The sequence below is a fragment of the Eublepharis macularius genome, chromosome 11 (assembly GCF_028583425.1).
Source record: "Eublepharis macularius isolate TG4126 chromosome 11, MPM_Emac_v1.0, whole genome shotgun sequence".
Classification (NCBI taxonomy): Eukaryota; Metazoa; Chordata; class Lepidosauria; order Squamata; family Eublepharidae; genus Eublepharis; species Eublepharis macularius.
This window is the reverse complement of record NC_072800.1, coordinates 75,542,301-75,554,765: the sequence shown is the minus strand read 5'-3', so window position 1 is coordinate 75,554,765 and position 12,465 is coordinate 75,542,301. Positions and strand designations below refer to the sequence as shown.

The 12,465-nt window shown below is 45.7% G+C and overlaps 1 protein-coding gene across 1 annotated transcript in view; it reads right to left on the bottom strand.

The window, feature by feature from the left end:
• Window positions 1–11,083, bottom strand: part of CCNY (cyclin Y) — a 119,799-nt gene extending 108,716 nt beyond the window's left edge. The window contains exon 1 of the mRNA XM_054991686.1: window positions 10,533–11,083. Within this exon, the coding sequence (XP_054847661.1) occupies window positions 10,533–10,686 (154 nt within the window). The 5' untranslated portion in view covers window positions 10,687–11,083. The remainder of the gene's footprint in view (window positions 1–10,532) is intronic.
• Window positions 11,084–12,465: the final 1,382 nt, after the last annotated feature.

Below are 12,465 nucleotides of genomic sequence, written 5' to 3'. Positions count from 1 at the left end.
ATCCCTTGAATGCGCACTGAGAGTGAGAGGGCCTTTTCTGTTAAACAGAGACAATGCCCTTTAGTCCAAGTGCGATTTAGTACCATGAAGACAAATAGAACTATATATTTATTTTAGCCCTGGCTGACTACAGTAATCCAATAAACAAAATCATCTCGCTCTGAAAGCAGTGGAAAAGATACTAGGAATGACCCTTCAGTGCAGAAGTATTGGATCAGGGACATACAGTGTGTGCATTTCCATCTTGAATAAGCATCTCTATGCAAAATTTCTCCTTGCCCTCCAACACCAACTCTTTCCATGTTTGGAAGAATACATATTTAGGCGCGATTACTACTATGGATAAAGCAGTTCCCTGTGCTAGACGCTGTGCAGAAACACAGAGTAATATAGTTCCTTCTCTCAGGGCTTACACTCTAAGGCTATATTCAGATGTCATGACAAACTGAGGCTTATAAACTGTGTTACAGCATTAAGAAATGCAGCTATCCAAACCCCAGTTACATTTGAATGCAGACATTCAGTTCACAGTAAACCAGGTTTAATAGCAAACCACTTAACTGCGGTTTGCTGGGACTCAAATTCACAAGCCACAATTTGTTAAGTAATACCTCCCATTTCAGCCACGGAGACAACAGTATAGGAAAGATGTCTTCCCTGATGCAGATAAACTGGGGCTTATGCATAACCTGGGATTAGTAATGATCACATAACTTAAACCACCTGGTAGACATAAGAGCTTGTTGCACAAACTCTGATTTATTTTGACGTATGACTGCATAAATGACAGTAGGTGAATAACAGAGCCTAGAGATTGATAGCAGGGCTCAAACAACAGTATGAAGCTGTGAAAGGAACGAAGGCAAAAAAAAAAAATTCAGAACAGTAACTAACAGGAAGGAATATTTTCTCTAATGTGCAATTTATGCAGACCCCAGCTAAAGACTGGTTCTCATATTATTCACCCAGTGCAAGACACACACTATGGAAGAGGCAACCAAGCCCAGCCATCAGTCTATTGCCTCGCTCCATCATGCCAGGGAGAAGGAAGGATCACCAGATATATCGGCAAGAGAGAAGTCCCCTAGCACTAACATCACCCACTCATTGCACTCCCGGCAGCAATTCCTTTCACGCTGCTTGCAGTAATGAGACTAATGTGAAAATTGCCCCTAAGTTTACTTGAACAGGAGGGGAGGTGTGTGACGTGGGAGGTGAATTATTTTCCACCCTTGACTGAGCAAAAGAGGGAAATCACCAATCATTCTCCTGACACCGCTATCCCTCGCTGTTATCACAATTCCTTGGAAAGGGAGAAACTGCAATTACTCTGAGGACCAAAGGGCGCACTGCCAGGTTTCTGCAATCTCTTGCAGGTACCTGTGCTAGCTACTCTCTCTTTAGACACTTAACTCGCTCAAGAGAGAACCTGTACACAGTGAAGTACTGCAAAATAAAAGAGGCAGTCCTGTAAACAGAGTGGCTGGAACAGCAAAGCTGCCAGGCATGGCACGATGGCTCTAGGGCAGCGATTCAAATGCTGAGACTGGCCTACCCGCCAATTAACTGTGTCATATCGCTTCTTGTTCCTAACTAAGTTGGCATGAGAATGAGTTTGACCGCGGCTGTCCGAAAGGCATGTTCTGTCCTCAGCCCAAGAGCCAAGAAGCACAGAGCCTTAAGTGAATTTAATAATAAGCCAGAAAATATCCAGGAAAAAGACCAATAGCACAGCAGTAGAATACATGGCCTGCGTGCAGCAGGTTCAACGCCAGGCATCTACGGCCTTGGGAAAGACCTTGGAGAACAGTTGCCAGTAAGGACAGACAATACCGGTCTAGACAGAACAATTGTTTCACTTAGCATGAAGAAGCTTCTGGGATTCGTGGGATTAAAGGAGTTCAATTAATGGAGCGAGAACAGTGCCAGCACCCTCGTGCCATGGAAGGCTAGAAACAGTGAAATGTCTCACAAGCGGCCAGCACAAGACAGGCCTTGCACTGTTCCGACCCAGCACAAACTAGACCGAGGCAAGAGTTGGGTCTGTTCAGAGGAACAAAACTTTCTTGGTGACCTTCGGCCACTCACTGAGCTACATCACAGAATCGGAGGGGGTGCTCTTCAGCTCCTTGGAAGGAGGGTAGAATAAAAGAAGCAACGTACTTTCATGAAAGACTTCTCAGTTTTTCTTAGCATTTTTATGCCTTGGGGCCCTCTCGTATGGAGAAAAATAAGACAAAAAGTGTGTTGATAAGCAAAACCATAAGCATAATCCCCTAAATTTGGGTGTATTACTTTAGTAATGTTCATAAGAAACTTTACAGAATGTGAACTTTTTAACGGGTGGGGGATGAGAATAGCAGAAGGGCATAAAAGGCAGCACTTAACAGGTCACGGCAGACAAACACATAGCAGCATAAAGTCAGAATCCATGGACAAGGAAAAGTTCTTGTTTTATACAGAAACAAGGGTATAAATATTTTTTAATCAAATAAATAAGTAAATATGAAGAATGAAAGCCGAATCGTCAACCAAACACACCTCTAAGACTAAATCTAACACAACCGTGGAGACTGTCCCATGCAATCCTAAGCAGAGTTCTACCTTTCTAAGCCCACTAAGACCAATAAGCTTAGAAGGACGCAGCTCAACTTAGGACTGCATGTCTGTCTTCATTAGCTTGCAAAAGCGGTGAACGGAGAAGGGAAGAGGGGAGCTGTCACTGAACCTCCTAAAGAATCGAGTTTCTTACTTAAAACGGGGAAAGCGCTATTCTGGGATCAAGGAAAGAAATTTCCTATCCCTTGTCAGTGCAGCTCTCTTTACATTCTCATTGCTAGGAACCTTGGACCAGAGCAAAATGCAGAATTTTCCACTGAGCAAAATGAATGCATTATCATCTGGGCAGATGTGAACGTGGGAGCAGATGGAGAAGCAACTCTCCTTTCTCATCCTTACTTGTTCCTCCTTCCCAAAAAATCTATCTAATGCTAGCCTCTTTTAATATAACATCAAGTTATACAGAAAGGAAATTAGGGACTTATCCCAAAATTAACATCCGTTTTTCAAACCACAGGTTTCAATCTAAACAGTTTTCCTATGGGGGGGGGGAGGAGGTAGGGGGTCCCCTCTGATCACCAAGAAGTCTGTTCTGGGGATCATAAGACCTGCCTGGACAAAAGCCATACAGGATGGATTCTGGAGTACAGAGGGGAATTAGATGAGGCTGAGCGAAAAAGTTGGCTGGGCTCAACCCACAGAGTTTTGCCAAATGCTTTAATACACTTCTTTAACCAGGTTTTAACAAGAACTCTTTAATGCAGGATGGTAGAATTACATATCCAGGTGCCCATACTTGAATACCACAAACTCTTCCAGAACTCTTGGAAATGGCCACCGAACATTCTGTTACTGATTATATGGAAACTGTGAAGAGGCCTCAGGAATGCACGAACCATGTGCTAAAAGACACCAGAACGGTAAGTTGCTGAATCAGTAATGTTGCAAAGGGAAACTTCACAAAAGAAATGAACCTTGTTCTGGTATTAATTTGCTACCCCCACCTTCACTCTTCAACTTCCCTGTTCCCTTCAGACTTTCCAGTAACCGTCAGATGCAACCACATGACATCATATATTATCTGTTTTATGCAAGCAGCTTCAACCAGAACAGAAGAGTAACACAAAAATAGGGTAAGCCTGCTCACTTACTCATATGCACGGGGGCCATATACTCTGCAATGGGCAAGAGTGGTGGAGGGTTGATAGTGTCGCCAATACTGCCCCTTCCCATGTAAATGAAAGCCGAGCGTTGTGGTCGTTTTGGATGACAGAGAAATCGTTGTGTGAGCATAATTACAACCATAAGAGAAATGCTGCTTCACACAGTTGCTTTCTGTTGCTTTTCTGTGGTTGAACTTTTAAGTTGCAATGCCCACTAATTGTTATTTCTTACACAGCAGCACGTGCATTTAAAAGTGAAGTGCAATAAAGAGATTTATCATGATGTTCCCACAAACATCACTCAATGCACCTTAAGATTATTTTGTAACTTTTTATAAAACAAACCAATTATGTAGTTAAATAGCAAATACACAAACACCAAAGATTCCCTTGGCTTTTTATATAAGCAGAGAGCGGGGGGGGGGGACAGTCAGCGGGCAATTACATTTTAGCTCAGCAAGTGTTTAACCAACAGAGTTTTAACAGAATCTTAGAAAAAGATATGGAAAAACTACAAAAGATTTCTGCCCACTGTTACCAAGCTCACAGGCAACATGACCTGTCCAGCAAGAATTATAACCAAAGCTGTGCCTTGGCTAGATTGCTGAACCACCCCAAAAAAACAGTGATGAATCGCGTCATGAAACACTGATGGAAAACTCAACATGGGTGTGTTTTAATCACACAAAATCATCTCTTATTTTCACATGCTTTTTATAATACCTAGTTCTTCAAGACTACAGACGTACTTTACCTGCATGCACTTAAGCCCAGGTTTTCAAATTTTAAAAAACCTCAAGTTCTACAAATTATTTTCACTATGACCAGAGCTTATTTACCCAAATCAAGGAAATAACGCAAATATCAGAAGCAATTAAAGGTTCCTGTTTCCAGAGGAACTAGCCATTCTTCCATTGGATTCTTATTTTATACTACTATTTTATCCGTCTAGCCCAGAACAATACAAATATTGATGGTTTAACAAAATATATCTCCCTTAACGGCACATGTACAGTAAATACTTAGTTATTTGGCGCACACGGGGAATGCCTGTTAATCAAATGAGCCAGATACTGAAGCATATGGTCCTGAGCTATTCCGACCAAGATAAATGCGCAGTCACTCAACCTCACTGCATTGGGAAAAACAGGGCAACAACCTTCCTGCCTAGAGGGACCCCAGCCCCAAACCACAGAGCCATCCAATGCAGCAGGAAAACAAGTGGGTGAGCTGCCCCGGAGCCCCTGGGAGCCCTGCAGCCGCTCAAGGCAGGAGGAGCTGGAAAGAGGCACCCAAAGCCAGTGTCAGCTGAGCTGGCAACACCAACCGTCAGAAGTTCAGCAACAGCCTGAGGCATCAAGCTGGCCACTTGGAGAAGGCTCCAAAGACTCACGGTATGGTGCTGACTGAGGGAAAGGCGCTCTCTCTCTAAATGATGCCACTTAACAAAACATTCTGGATAATCAAGTGCCAGATGAGAAAACTTTTTGGGTCCCCAGTGGGAAGAAAAGCAGGGCATAAATGAAGTAAATAAACCGAATGTACTATTATGCAGACAGCAGTAGCACTATAAACAAGTTATACAAAATATATTCTGAAACAATATAATAGTATGAGTTTCTTTTTAGCAAGCATTCTTTAAGCAAGCCGCATGGGGACCACAGAAAAGTATGCTTGTCTCTCTTACAAGTACGTGCTTAGCCTAAACAATCCTGTACAACTCTGCCCTTGATCTAAGAAGTTCCCACATACCCGGTTAAAGAAAATAAACCGCCCTGTCTAGCAAATAAATCACTCTGAAAAACAGTCCATTGTAAAGGGTTCATCTACCATGCACAGAAAATTTAGCACACAATCAACACGCCATAAAAAGGAAGGTTGCACGGGTTTTATTAGCGGCACATTTATATGGGACACAGTTTTCTGATCTGGAACAGGCAAAGATAGATGCGATCTAACCACATTAGTGCTCCACTGGAATAGCACGAAGAGGGGAGATCTGTGAGTTTAAATTCTTATGCTATGAAGGGTTCCTCATCCACCCCACATAAAACACATCTGGCTTTGCTCTATGGGTACAACATCCTGGATCAACGCGGTATCAATGCAACATCACAAATGTCATCATAGCAGTGCAGAGAGCTTACTCATAGTCTAGAAAGCCCCATTTGCCAGCACTGCAACTGAGAGTATCATGATGAAAGAGTGTATTAAAGATCAGAAGAAGATGCTTTTGCCTGTTCTGAACTATATTAATCCTGCAATTAACAGGAATCACACAAGCAGGCCGTCAGCAAATGGCAAAACTAGTTTCCATATGCTTACCACAATTATTTCTTACTCTTTTCACAAGAGATCTTAATTAGGCAGAACGTAACTAAAATATGATGCAACAGATGTAGTAAATGTGAACTTTTATTTTTCTTAGGGAGATACAACAATTGTAGCAGGAAACAAAAATCCGTTTGACATCATGGGCTTTGAAACGATTGCGTAACAAAGAGGAATTGGCTCATTACATTCTGTACGCACCTTTTCATCTTCACCCAAGAGAACTCCGATAGCTATGACGGTAGAATGAGAGATACACAGCAGTAAACATTTCAAATAGCATTCAGGACACAAAGATTCATTTCACTTCAGCCCATTTGATAAGTATCAAGCCCCAGAGCACTGTACTTAAAGTAAGCCTCTCAGAGAAAAGATGCATTCGATTTTAAAAACACAAGATTTTAAGAACTTTATTGCGGGTGTAAAGAACCATCAAGTCACAGCCAGCATAGCAACCTTGCTGGCGTTTTCAAGGCAAGAGATGAACAGAAGTGGTTTGCCATTTCCTGCCTCTGCATAGCGACCCTGAACTCCCTTGGTTCGCCCAAGTACTAACCAAGGTTGACCCTGCTCAGCTTCTGAGGTCTGATTAGATTGGGCTAGCCTGGGCCATCCAGGTCAGGGAAATGCAATATTACATAACAGGAAATCTTCCAATATTACAGTGCCATTCTAATGAAACCAAAAAAATCAATACACATCCCCTAATACTTTTTTTCCTTTGCATTGATTAACTACTGGGGTTAATAATCCCACATGTAAACAAACTAGACCAATTTATTAGCTGAGCAGAGAGTACATGCCATGCCCACATCTGTGCTTGAATTGAACATCAACCCGAATGCTCTGTGGGTTTTGGCAAGAGGTCAAGCCGAGTCGTGCACAGGTTTTTATGCACAGAGGACACAAAAAATTGTAACTCGTTTCACTTTGAGAACTGCTAAATCAATACCGTGCATCTAAAACCACCAATAAGTCTTGTTTGAAAGATGGGTAGATATTTTATTTGGACAATTCAGATATTAAATTCTGATGGTTCATTCAACTGTTGTCAATCAAATTATTCCACTAGCTTACCACTCACTCCTTTAAGTCAATTTCCCCCTTGCTACAATTATGATTCTGAAAAGTATTAAAACCGAATTAGGTTAATGACTATAGTAAGTAATCATGGTAAAGCAGACGAGAATTAAAAACTAGCCTATTGGTGGGAGGATACACCCAGTATTTCCAGTCAAGTCATTCAGGAAAATACACACTTCAGACATTTTATTAAAAATCTGACTCAATGCCAGTTCGCTAACATAAAGAAAATGCTGTTGACTTTGATAGACATCAAGATTTCTCCCACAATCTCCAAATAGCTCTCCAGCACAAATGTTTACTCCTTTTATGCCTGTTCCTTGTCAACTGGTGCTAGAGATGCCCATAAGTTCTGCCACAGCAGAAACCCACCCAGCTTCTGCAGCCATCTAAACCTATTAATGAAGTGTTGTTTTGGACCAGATTTTGCACATCAGAAAACAATACCCAACTCCGCGAGCTGCTGAGACCAATTCAAATGTCTGACACCATCACGGTTTACTTTGAAAACAAAATGCATCGATTCTTAAGACAAAGGCCCAACTAGCAATAAATATCCTTAGGAACTTTGACAACAAGGGAACCAAGGTGTCCAAGCATTTTTGCACATTACAGGCCACACAGCCTGGGCATATACACTATCACAAGGAAGGAGACGAAATTAGATTTTCTTGCTAGAATACACACCATAAAAGATAAGACACTACTGAGTGACATGTTTGTTGCCTGGGAACACATCGGCCTAACTATAAAAAGTAACCCAGCTTCCTGAGGGAAGGAAGGAACTATAAGGCCACAACACCCCTTCCGAAAAGCAATTGCATTCCACCTGGCTGCACTAGAGACACAGAGGTAAGACAGGGAGGGCCCTTCATTGGCCAACCTCGGACCACCCACCATTCAGCTCTGTCTGCCTAGTGCTGCTGACATCTACGGCAACCACTCCATCTTGCCATTATGGAACGTCGATACAAGTTAGCTGAAAGTCAGTGCCCAAATTTGTTTAGTTTTCCTCTCCCTTTCCTGTCCCCATTTCCTTCTGTGTTGCCTGTGTTGTATTGTTAAGTGTTGTTAAATTGTAAACCACCTTGATCTTAATAGCAGAAAGCCAGTACATAGATACATCAAATACGTAAAAAATAAATCTCAACAAGGTCTACACAACCATCCCCCCAAAAGTCTTTCCCAGAATGGCATGCCACATAATGACTTTGTTCTTACCATAGGCATTTGCCACAACTTAAGCAGCACCAGGTGCTATAAGCTTCCTGCCACAGAACAGCAGCAGTGTGACAGGTGGACAAATGCTCAAAGCAAAGTCCATTTAGATGTTATCACTTTCACATGAAGCACTTCCGGGAAGAGCTTTTTAAACAGGGAAGGTAAAAACTGAAACCGTGGACAAAGGAAAGAGAAGTTCCAGTCCTTATCCTCCCCGACCCCCCCCCCTTCTTCATAAGCATTGTATGCGCCCTCTCCCTGGACTGGCACGACTGACGTCTTCCCCATCTCACCCCATCAGGGCGTGTATGATGATATTAGGACAGAGAACTGCATACGCATATTTCAGTTCTCAAGTTATAAAATACATTAGGGTTCCCCTCAATTGCTTGCAAATACATTAGGGTTCCCCTCAAGCCAGCAAAACCAGAACCGCCTCAGCAAAGTACCTTCCCCCATCTAAATTAAATATTACGTATTTCTTTGGCTTGCACCATTCCATCCCTCTTCTTTCGTGGGAGGGGGTCTGCTGCCCCTCATAACCATACTTGAGAGAGAGGAGAGAAAGAACAATATGGCTCCATCCTCCCTGCTCACTTGTCCACATACTGAAGGGATCCCTCGGTCTTTGCCCTGAGTCTACTGAGGACATTTCCCTTCCTCTCTTGGGAAAGGAAAATGGAGTTTCCCAGCTTTGTTAATGAGGAAGAGTCAATCAAATAAGCTTCAGAGTAGGGCCCCCAAAAAACTGGGGAAATGTGGCAGGGCAATTGCCTCAGAAAGAACAGGCCTCTCCTCCAAGTCCACACAGATCACCACTAAACTCACTCGCCATGTTTCCAGCTGTGAGGAAACGCAACAAAATCAACTAGGAAGCTGTCGACCATGAGGAAAATGGTGCCCCTGACTTCTTACAGAAATGGCACGTTTCTGGGATGAGATGATGTAAAACGAAGGCCTTTATATGGCTTCTACCACAGTACAGGGTGGGGCATGAATCATTTCGAACACCAAGATACTCCTCAGAATGAAAGTTCCCCCAATCGCTATGCCTTAGCAGGGAAACGGCCACAGCTGGATACTCAGAGGGAAACTCATCTTTACAGTTAATTCACATAAGGCAATTTATTTCATTTATTTATAGACCACCTTTGTCACTGAGACCCAAGGAGGATTACACCGCGCAAGTGAATACAATATACTCAACAGCTGGGATATTCACTGACCAAAATACAATATGACCCACAGTTAGAGCATTCAATGAAGAGATAAAACAGGGTGTGATAGCAGAAAATTTAAAAAGAAGCACAAAGCCAAACATAGAGATTAAACCTTTCTGAAACAAAACGTAATTAATTAATATGACATCTTTAGCAACATGGCAATTACCCAGTATGGTAGTAGCATATGCACATCAGAACACAGTAACCAGCAGTACAGTCTATAGTCCAGCACTGAAGATAGGGTTGCCATTCTCCAGGTGATGACTGGAGAATTTCCAGAATTACAACTGACCTCCTGGCCAGAGAGATCAGTTTCCCTGGGGAAAAGGCTGCTTTGGAGTGTGGACTTTATGGCATTATAACACGCTGACGTCCCTCACCAAACCCCACTATCCCCAGGCTCCACTGCCAAAATCTCCAGAAATTTTACGACCTGGAAGCTCTAGCTGAACGCCATAAAAATATTAAATGGCTCAACTTCCTTGTTGCTTTCTGGGGGAGGGGGGAAAGCTGTCTTTCTTTTCAGTACTGACAGAGGGGGGAGGAAAGAAGGGTAGATTTTTTTCCCTTGCCCCTTTACCTGTCCATAAATCCAAGGTTGCCAACCTCCAGGTGGGAGCTAGAGGTCTCCCAGAACTGCAACTGATTTCCAAGCCACATAAATCAGTTTCCCCCAGAGAAAATGGCTATTTTGGAGGGTGGTGGACTCTGTGGCATTGTATACAGTTTGCCAACCTCCCGGTGGTGGCTGGAGATCTCCCGGAATCACAACTGATCTCCAGGCCACAGAGATCGATTTCTCTAGAGACAATGGCTGCTTTGGATGGTGGGCTCCACGGCGTTGTAACACTCTGAGGCCCCCCTTCCCAAACCCTGCCCCCTCGAGGGTCAACCCCTCCAAGTCTCCAGGAACCTCCCCGCTCGGAGCTGGCAACCCTCCTCCGTCCCTTACCGTCGATGTTCTCCCTGTCGCTGATGTGCTGCAGGTTGCAGCCCGTGTCCTCCCGGCTGAGCTCGGCTTCGGGGCGGTAGGACTCCAGGCGGGAGTGGGCATTCCTCCGCAGCTTGGGGCTGGACGACACGCAGCAGGAGGTGGTGTTCCCCATGGCCGGCCGCAGCCCGGAAAAGGCGGACGGGGCGCGGAGGAAGGCGAGGCGGCGGTCACGGAGCCATCAGCCGGCAAGGCGGGGGACGAGAGGCCGGCGCCCGCCGCGCTCCCCAACCGCTTCTCCGCCCTCGAGGCTCATGCAAGCCGCGGCGCCCGGCCGCGCGCTGCGCTCATCCCGCCCGGGCATGCGACGCTGCAAACCGGGCTACGCCGGGTGCCGCCACCGCCGCTGCTGCAGCCGCGGCCCCATGGCCGGCGCTCGCCCTCCGCTCCGGCCGCCCCTCCCGGCCGCCCTCCGGTGCCCACGCCGAGGAGGAGGAGGAGGCGGCAAGCAAGCCAGCAACGCCGCAGCCGCTTCCCGACCGAGCGGCGCGGCCCCCGAGGCGGCTGCCTGCTCTGCAAAAACGGTTCCGGTTCAAGGGGGTGGGAACGAGCGCGGCGCCTGCCTCGGCACGCCGGGGAAGCTCGGCCTGGCCTGGCCGGGCAGGGCGGCCCGCAGAGGGGGATGCCGAGGAAGGGAAGCCCCTCTGGGGACTCTTCGCAGCAGCTGCGGCGCCTCCTCCGGCTCGCCGCTGCCCTGGAAGGAAACTGGCCGGCGAGGAGGAGAAGCGGCAGCGGCAGCTCGTGCGGTGAAGAGCGTCGGCCAATCTGCAGCCGGCTGCTTTGGGTCGCCGCGAGAGTTTCCTCCCTCTTCAGGCTGGGGGAGGCCAAGGGAGAGGGGTTGCCACCTCTCGGTTGGGAGATTTCTGGAGATTTTTGGGGGGGGGAAGCCTGGAGAGGGTTGGGTTGGGTAAGTTTGCCAACCTCCAGGTAGTGGCTGGAGATCTAGAATTGCCGCTGATCTCCAGATGACAGGGATTAGTTCCCCTGGGTGAAATGGCTGTTTTGCAGGGTGGACTCTGGCATTGTATCCTGCTGAGGCCACTCCTCCTAAACCCTGTCCTCCCCAGGCTCCACCCCTACATCTCCAGGAATTTCAAAACCCAGAGCTGGCAAGTGGCAACCCTAGTTGGGGGAGGGTGGTGCCTCAGCAAGGAATAATACTGTAGAGTTCACCCTCCAAAGCAAGCGGGTTTTTTTCCCTAGCAGGCTCACAGCCTGGAAGTCTAGTTGGTCTCTAAGGTGCTTTTGGACCCGAATCTTGCTCTTCAACTACATACCAACACCTGAAACTATTTCCTCCAGAGGAACTGCTCTCTCTAGCCTGGAGATCAGTTGCAAATTCCAGGAGATCTCCAGCCGCTGCCTAGAGTTTAAGAGCAAGATTCAGGCCCAGTAACACCTTAAAGGCTAAAATCTGGAAATCTAGTTGGTCTCTAAGGCGCTACTGGACCCAAATCTTGCTCTTCTACAACATACTAATATAGTTGTCCTGCCTGAAACGATCTACCAAGAGTCTGGGATCCCTAAGCAAGCTGCAGATGTTTGAGGAAGGGTGGATGATGGCTGCTGGGCCATATAGGAAAAGAGAAGGGCTGTGGCTCTGTGCTAGAATGCCTACTTTACATGCAGCAAATCCCAGGTTTGATTCCCAGAGCCTCCACTTTAGGGTTGTTAAGGGAAATTCTAATCCTTCTTCATGCAGTTACCCTGGAAATCCAGCCTTCCTTTTCCTTTCCTCTTTTCAGGAACTTGTTCAATTTCAAATCAATTCCTTTTGGGTCCAAGAGAAATGCGAAGAGGGGAATCTGAAGAAGTGAGCTCTGACTTTCAAAAGCTTACATCCTGAAAATCTTGTCGGTCTCTAAGGTGCCACTGGACTTAAGTCCTGCTGTTG